Below are 8,505 nucleotides of genomic sequence, written 5' to 3'. Positions count from 1 at the left end.
CATCTCAAATATTTTTGCGATTAATCATGATTAATCTCATTAGTATGTGCAAAATTAAATTATGACTTAAAGATGTTTAGAACACTTTTAAGGTACTGTTTTACATAAACAAAGTTCAATACATTAAAAAGGCACTTTTTAACAGCAGTGTTCTCCTAACAATTGAAGTATTTCTAATAACATGAACATATCAAATATGAAACCGAAGCTATTCGACAGGGCAAAATATTTTTAGTTTAGAGAGGAAATTTTTTTTAAAATCCTTGAAACCCAAAACTAAAATAATAACAGATTAACAACAAATTCAAAATATACATGTTTTTTTTTTCTGAAAAGTTACAAGAGTAAACCTTTGTTAAATCATGAACGTCATGAACAGTTTATCTCCTGATGCTGCTCAATAATCCAGGTAAATAAATCAAGTCAGGTCTTGAACAGATTATTCTTTGTTGAAATGTTTTGTCTTTTATTCAAAATACTTCTTCAGTCTGAGGAGGTGCTAAAGTCAAATAGCACTCATCAGCCAGTTTCTGCTAGCCAGAACCAGTATTCACATGTAAAAACAGGACCATCTGCCTAACAATTGACCATAAGAGCTTGGCTTGCTATTCACTGGGGGCTGAGTGATAATATTGATTTTTACAAACATATTAATCAATCTTTGTGAAGAGAATCAGTCCATGTTTAAACAGGGGTGGTGTCTCCATATTCAGCTACCACACCTACTGTTATTTCATCAATCAGCCCTGTGTGAATAACAAGGCATCAAGGCATTTGATGAGCAAAGTAACATACATTTACAAGAATCTAATAATTATTTCACAATGAATTGATCTTTATTTTTTTATATTGCAGCAGTCCCAGCTGAATGCATGCAGCTCAAAAACTTCACTTTGTTTTCTGTAACTAGACATTATTACCTTATTTGAATAAGACAGTTTTAAATTGAAACAGGTCTCTTATAAATGAGTCCTTCAGGCTCATTGGGAACCTAACAATATTAATGAGCGTGAAAATTATTGTCGGCATTGTCCGATTTTGACAGAATGGCCGATATTTAACTTTTTTGCTAATTTTGGCTGATAATACCATGCCAATAATATCGTGCATCCCTAATGAAAATATTATTTAAAACATTTTACTAATGCTTTGTAAACATGTGTTTCATAATCTGTGAACAGAACTGTGTTACTATTCTTTGCTATTTATCACAAAGGTAATTTTTGAATCCGTATAACTGGTATGCTTAAGATATATAAGTGTTTATTAAGTTAATAGCTATGTGATATTAAAAAGGTTTATACAACTTAAAAAGCAATAATTAAATAAAACACCATTTTAGGTGTAAAACTCTTTCCACAGGTAATTTATATGTTTTATACTTTTTTCCCCCAAGTTGAGCTTTTGAACTCCTAAAGACCGTAAAAATCTCACATTTACTACATAAATGTAGCTTGAAATACAAAAAACCCACTACAGTTCTCATATTTGAGATTTCCCATATATGAAGAAAAACAAATAGTTTTTCTCAGCAGAGGTGGGGAACCATCATTTCATTTCCAAGACAAGCAGGGAGACGTTTGCTACCTTGAAGACTGAGCAGCGGACGTCAGGAGAGCTGCAGTCAGTGGCGAGATCCATCACCAGCTTTTTCAGGAAATCTGTGATGACTGTTGGAGGAAGGAGCTCCCAGCACTTAGCCAGGATCTTACAGACCCCCAGGATGGCATTGGAGCGCACGGCGGGGTGAGGGTCATTAAGGAGGGCCTGAGAAAATCATAATTATTGTTCCAAACAGTTAATTTCATGTTTCTTCATGACAAAAGTGAGGCTAATTACCCCTAAATGGATTCCTACCATTGCCATGTCCAGCTGCTTTTGAATATTCATGTCTATATTCTCATTGTTTTGACTCGGGTCGTGGACAGGGAAGGCCTCAGTGAACAGCAAAGTGGCATGCGCACGCACCTCAAAGTTAGGAACCTGAAACAAAAGCAAACAGCATGCCATCCGAGTACAACACATGGCAACACGAGCATGAACACAGCAACTTATGTCTGCATACGCTGAGAGCTTTCCAGAGTATCGGCTTGTAGAGATTATAAAGCATCTTGTCCACGCTGGGACTGCTCTTCCTTGAGTGAAAATGCCTCACAATCTACATGAAAGCAAGCACACCAGGAAAATCAACACCGTCAGCAAATGAAGATTAAAACTTGGGAAAAATATAATTTAGGACTCAACAACCTACTTCTCGAACTTTGGCGTAAACCGGCGACGCGCTGTGGAGATAAATTGCATTCTGCATAAAATCCTGAATGCAGACGCTCTCAATCTTCTCCAGGAACTCTCCTGTAGCTTTCTTCCACGCTCTAAAGTAGATCTCAGTTATATGAGTAGCTACGACCCTGAAACAAGAAAAAACAAACAAACAAAAAAACAGGGGGGTTTAATTAACATCTACCAAAAACCGAATTGTGTGATTGACATTAAAGTATCTTTCATACTTGTTGTAAAACTCCAGCTGGTTTTTGATGGTGCCATGAATAAGCCTGATGAAATCAACATTCCAGCTGAAAAGGAACACCAGGAATCGCTTCCCCTGTGATGATAATCACATCATGAGGCTGACAGCTCAAGGACAAACCCACAACCGTAACTGTAACCGACTCGACTCACGTCATCGTTTCTAATGAAAGTGGGATGGTGGAAACACTGAAGCAACAAGTCCTTTATCTGCTTGTCTTCCGATGTGTAGTCCAGGCTCAGAAGCACATCATGGAGACTCCACACTCTCTGAATCTGAGTACCCTAAAAAAACATTGAAAGCAATTTTGATAAACCCTACCAGCTCCTAAATTATCATTTTCTTTAAAGGTTATTAGCTTTAAACAGAATCCGGCAGCTTATTAGCTGTCATCATCATTCTCTTCTAACTAGGAGGATACAGGATACTGACTGGTTTCTTTAAAATGAAGCTCTTCTGCAGGGAGATGAGGAAAGCAGCGTGACCAAACTTTTCCTTCTCCTGCAGCCCCTTCTTCCACCAGGCCTCAAACAGAACCTGTATGTGGAGCTGCAGAGGAGCCTCCGACACAACAAGTGACTCCAGAACGTCTGAGGAAAAAAACAAAAACAAACAGAACAATCAGAAAGATACCTTTAAACAACTCGTTTTAACTCCACCATTCAGTGCAGAAGCAAAAAAAAAGTATACTCGAGTTGTGAGTTTAGACGTAATAAGTGAACCTGAAGGTTAACATTTAATCTAATACATTTGAACTGCCTACTCTCTTAAATTAAAAATACATTTGAAGAAAAAAACACTCACTGTGAAGCAGATGGGCAATTTCCAGAAGTGGACTGTAGGTGTCACCATCTTGTAAAACTTTCAGAGAGACAGTGGCCACGAATGCCACACCGTCCACTACAGCCATGACACGTTTCTGAAAGATCATATTAGAATAAACTTGATTGGTTGTCATTGTACGTTATAATATGATCCTAGTGACAACTTTACATGTGCAGCAGCAACACAATTTATACAACAGCAACAAACAAATACACTGAATAAAAGTAGACCGCCTTGAGAAAAGAAAAAGATGGGTTTATTTTAGCTCGTATAGAGAAAAGTTTTGTTGTTGATAATGCCAACATGACAGGCAGGACTTTGTGATTCGTGAATAAAATACAGCAAAGACACTTGAAGTGACTCACGGGGTCTGCAGCTGATTCTGGCTGCACCTCCTCCTCCCAGCGCTCAGGAGGCAACTCCTGCAGGACTACCTGAAGGAGGGACAACAGCCTCCTCCAGAGAGACTCCCTCTGCTCTCTGGACATCTCCTGCACCACCTCCTCCACATCAAAAGGCTCGGTTTTTTTCTTCTGCTCAGCAGCACAAAAAGAAGTTTCTAAGTCACGACTGCACATTTTCCACAAACACATTTACAAAAACGGCAGCTCTTCTGTTTCACAAGACGCTCACTCAGAACGGCTTGTCTTGGCCTCTTACTGTTCAAGTACCTCGGTGAGGTTTCAACAAGGTCATACTGAACGCATTCTTTTAAAAAGCTTGTAGACGGAGTCAAAAGGAGAAAAAAATGCTGAACAACTAAACCCAAGGTTTGTGTTATTTCTTTGGTGGAATGCTCCAACAAAATGTTTTAATTCTCAGAAATACCTTTCCAGAAACAAAATACTGCAGTGACAAAGCTGTCAGAAATGTAAAAACAACAACAACAACAAAACATTATTTCAATTATAACGTCTAACAAGGTGCAGTCAGGTCCTCTGGACGGATTCTTCTTCTTGAAACGTTTTGTCTTTTATTGAAAAGACCTCTTCATTCTGAGGAGCTGCAACAAACTCAGTCTTATAACATAATATATAATAATATAAATAGCACCTTCATATAGTGGATCAACCAGTTTGCATCTTGCCTGCACCCATGACATCCTTGTAAGAGAATTTTTTTTTTCATTTACCCTTTATTTATCCAGGTAGTCTCATTGAGCCACGAGAACTCATTTTCAAGAGAGACCTGTTTAGGAAGCAGATGGTGGGGGTTAAGTGCCTTGCTCGGGGGCCCAGAGTGGAGGGAGGTGTGGGTGTTCCACCTTCTCCACCCACATTTTGATGTTGACGGTACCGGGAGTTGAACCTGCGACTTTCCGATCACAAGCCCATCTTCTAACCTCTGCGCCACCACTCACCGATTTATTTTATGGTAAAATAAAGGTTTAAATCAATTTAAAAAAAATGTACACAGAGGCCTCCGCCCCTTTTTAATGATGGATGCTTTTGCTTTACAAAGATGGCCCCCTTTACTCCTCTCTCAAACCATCGTTCCTCTCTATCAAGGATGTGAACATCTTCATCCCTGACAATGAGTGCAGACTAGGAATGCGTGATATATATGGTACACGGTAGAAACAATAGACATTTAGCTTATGATAGAGATCTGTATTCTACCGGCTAACCGCAGTAATGGAAAATCAGAGTTGTCAGATTTAATCGTTACTTTTTTTTTGTTGAAAACTGTGCGTAAGTGGTGTTAAAGTCCTTTCTTTGAGAGCTAAGTAGCAAAGCTACAAGCTAACTATATGTATATAATAATATGAATTTTATGCCATATCTCACTGATGATGTTGCTCTTCTGTGCTGGTCCATCCTTTTGGCCAGCGGCTGTTTGGTTTCCCCGATGCAAGACTGATCACAGCCCTCCTGGCACTGAACAGCATACACAATACTACTCCGTTATATCTACATACCATGTTATATCTAATATTGTATATGCTGTTCAGTGCCAGGAGGGCTATGATCAGATGTCCTTGTCCTGATGGAGGTTTCTTCCTGTTAGGAGGGAGTTTTTCCTTTCCACTGTTGCCACTGTGATTGCTCAGGATGGGAGACTGCGACAAAATGATGACTCAACGCAATCTGCTGGCTTCCTTCCTTAGATAAATAACATTACTAATTGGCTTTTATGAATGTTTTTGTTCAGTGCCCTGAGATAACTTCTGTTGTGACTTGGCGATATATAAATAAACAGAATTTAATTCAATTATGGTATACATGCAGTAGGGCTGGGCAATTTATCGATATTTTAAAATATAATTTAATTCACAATATAAAATAAGACTATATTGATATAAAACAATATAGTCTTATGCTCTACCTAGAGTTATATATCTGCCAGTTTTTCCTCCCAGTGTACACCTTCATGCCACCCCTCCTTCTTTCCCTCACCGAGTACAAACCTGACCCTCCCTCGCCGCTTGCAGCAGCTGAAGACTGAAGTATTTGAACTACAAAGCTGAGCTTAGATACATAGATATCGTTGTTGACTCAGTGGGAGAGCACCGTAAATTCCTGATAGGTGTTAAAATGACTGGGTAGCTGCTACAAAGCTGAGGTTTGGTGTTCTCCAGGAAATTAACTGCTTTTGAGTAGCAAGGTATTGAGTTGTCTTCTCGTTAAAAAAAAACATGGGAGACAAATATCCAGTTTAGGGTGATTTATTTGCTGTGTTTCTTCTGGTATTTAGACACAGCAGCAAACCAGTAAAGCACAAACAAGCTTGAACAACAAGGCTCCGTCCATGTCAAGAGAGAGAGAAATAAACCCTCCAACTGAGCTCTGCACTTTACAAGAGCAGTGCGTTCACTAGTGTTGGAAGAGCCACGGTGCATTCAAGAGCATAGGAACTATTAAATTCAGAAAGAAACAAGCCATAACCAAACAGAACCGAGCTCAGTAAAGAAGCCTACTACACAACAATGTGGGCTTTCTAAAAGCTTCGTTAACAAAGGTTATTAAAGGTTGAATAAATATACTTCATTAGAATCAGACTTTTTAAAGAGCAAGTCAGTCGTTCATTTGCTCTCATTTTCATTTGCTCTGTATGTTTTCTGTTTAAATTTAAAGTGCACAGCTGTGTTTTTGGTTTTGTTATGCAGGAAAAAAAACATTTTATCTTTGAGACATTTATTTTGTACAGTATACACGCTGTTTGTTAAGAAAGGTGCCTGTGTGACAAGTAGAATTTAAGACTAAGCTTTTCAACTCTGAAATATATATTTGTTATTATTTTATGGAAAGAACAAATCTCGAGATATATATCATATATCGCCATTAAAATATCAAGATATTAATTCTAGTCCATAACGCCCAGCCCTAACATGCAGGAAACTAAACAGCCACTGGTCAAAAGGATGGCCCAGCACAGAAGAGCAACATCAGGCCAGGACTCTGTGGTCCACACTCATCTGCAGGCCAGGTCACTGTCAGGGATGAAGATGTGCACATCTTTGATAGAGGAATATTGGTTTACATTTTTGTCTAGATAGGATTTGTTGTTGTAAATGTACGTTTTTTAGGTTGCTGTTTAGCACCACTTTGATCAGTTTGTTTTGTTGATGACACTACTGGTAGTTTAGTCTGTTTAATTTGCTTCCTGCCCTAGCGTATCTGAATGGTCTGATCAGCCACTTTATAAGGTCCCCTCTTGTTTCAATCAGGGGGTCTACTGGTGTTTTAGTTCGCTACGAGGCTCAACGGGATTAACCTGTCCAAATAAAGGTTGAATGAATGATGAATGATCCTCTTTTTGACCAATCTCCTGTGTCACTTTTGCTGGTATATGTGGACTCTAAAAAAACATGCAGCAGGATATTCACATAAAGGTTGATCTTCATTGGCTCCAAAGAATAAATGTCAAAAAACATTGTACAAAAGACCCCATGCATTACGGTATATTACTTTCCGGATGGAGGTTTTTGGGGGGCAAATTGTCAACAAGGCCTTCAGTTCTCTAGATTGTTTGTGAAACTATCCTTTTAGTTTTATAAACCTGATCCATTCCTTAATGAAGTTGCAGCAAGCAGCTGGGAATGTAATGTTATGCTCCGTTGCATTTATTTGCATGGTATTAACTTTTCTTTTAGTCCAAAGAACAGGAAGGTTTTCCTCCTTGCAGTCAGTCTCTGAACACTAAATCTTGTGTATGTTGTTGAAAAGTCTTGTCTTCATTTTACCATAAATAGCCTGGGATTATTTTGCACTACGTACATACATCTAACTTAAAATTAATCAATTAAAAATTCCAACGCTTTCCAAAACTGTTTTAATTTGTAGTTTTTATATAACTAACCAGTAGTAAATTGCATGGCAAATGCAGAAGTAATTCAGTTGTTAAAGACATTGTTTATTTCCCATGTCTGGGACCTTATTTTTTACTTTTTCCTCCATTATTCTTTTCCATTTTAACTATTATGGGATATATTTTACTTGTGAAATAGCTGAAACACTGACCGACTCATTAGTTTTAAAATTGAAAATGTATTTTACTTGTATTACAAGGTGTTTTCAAATATACTTTAAACATTTAGATACTTTAGTTAGTAGTGGTTTGTTACTTACATGAAGCTGAATAAAGCCAAGAAACTTCTCCACATTTTCCTTACAGACAGCTTCTAAAAATGTCTCTCGTTTAGACATATTTTCTGGTCCTTGAGCGATGGAAGTCACCCGAAGATTTATAGTAAACCTGCGATGCAACATTCAGTAGTTTAGAGGTTATTTACACTAACTAAGCAATAATATTACCAAAACGAGACCAAAACAAACATGGCTGCTCGTCGGACGTTAGCGTAAAAAGGGAACGTAAGTCCCGCTTTGCTCGCAGCACGGGGTTATGGAAGGACTTAAAGTAGTTAAAATATCGCAGAACTTTAATTTTATTTAAAGTTACCTTCTTCCTGAGCTTTGTCGGAGATTGGGAACAGGAAGATGAACAACCCGTTACAACAATAAACCCGCGCAAATTTGGATAATGTTACGTCATGACGTAATGGGAATGCATCAGGATTGTACGTCATGACGTTACGTCGGACGTCCATTTGATCATTCTTGTCGTGGTTATACTATTTATAACCGCTGGATGGCGACAAACTCCCACATATTAGATCCTTTTCTGTTACAACCTGTTCTTCTATTCATAGTTCT

At 38.2% G+C, this 8,505-nt stretch overlaps 1 protein-coding gene across 1 annotated transcript in view; it reads right to left on the bottom strand.

The window, feature by feature from the left end:
- The window catches only part of ncapg2 (non-SMC condensin II complex, subunit G2), a 19,625-nt gene extending 11,627 nt beyond the window's left edge, over positions 1-7,998 (bottom strand). The window contains exons 1-10 of the mRNA XM_037693933.1: positions 7,921-7,998; positions 3,718-3,885; positions 3,332-3,446; positions 2,960-3,117; positions 2,680-2,811; positions 2,508-2,602; positions 2,252-2,408; positions 2,066-2,158; positions 1,858-1,983; positions 1,588-1,767 (exon numbers count right to left, since the gene is read on the bottom strand). Of these exons, the coding sequence (XP_037549861.1) occupies positions 1,588-1,767; positions 1,858-1,983; positions 2,066-2,158; positions 2,252-2,408; positions 2,508-2,602; positions 2,680-2,811; positions 2,960-3,117; positions 3,332-3,446; positions 3,718-3,885; positions 7,921-7,998 (1,302 nt within the window). The remainder of the gene's footprint in view (positions 1-1,587; positions 1,768-1,857; positions 1,984-2,065; positions 2,159-2,251; positions 2,409-2,507; positions 2,603-2,679; positions 2,812-2,959; positions 3,118-3,331; positions 3,447-3,717; positions 3,886-7,920) is intronic.
- Between the last annotated feature and the right edge of the window lie 507 nt (positions 7,999-8,505).

This window comes from Nematolebias whitei, chromosome 20 (genome assembly GCF_014905685.2).
Source record: "Nematolebias whitei isolate Nwh7 chromosome 20, NemWhi1, whole genome shotgun sequence".
In the NCBI taxonomy this organism is placed as follows: domain Eukaryota; kingdom Metazoa; phylum Chordata; class Actinopteri; order Cyprinodontiformes; family Rivulidae; genus Nematolebias; species Nematolebias whitei.
Note: the sequence above shows the minus strand (reverse complement) of the source record. Positions and strands in the feature narration are given on the sequence as shown.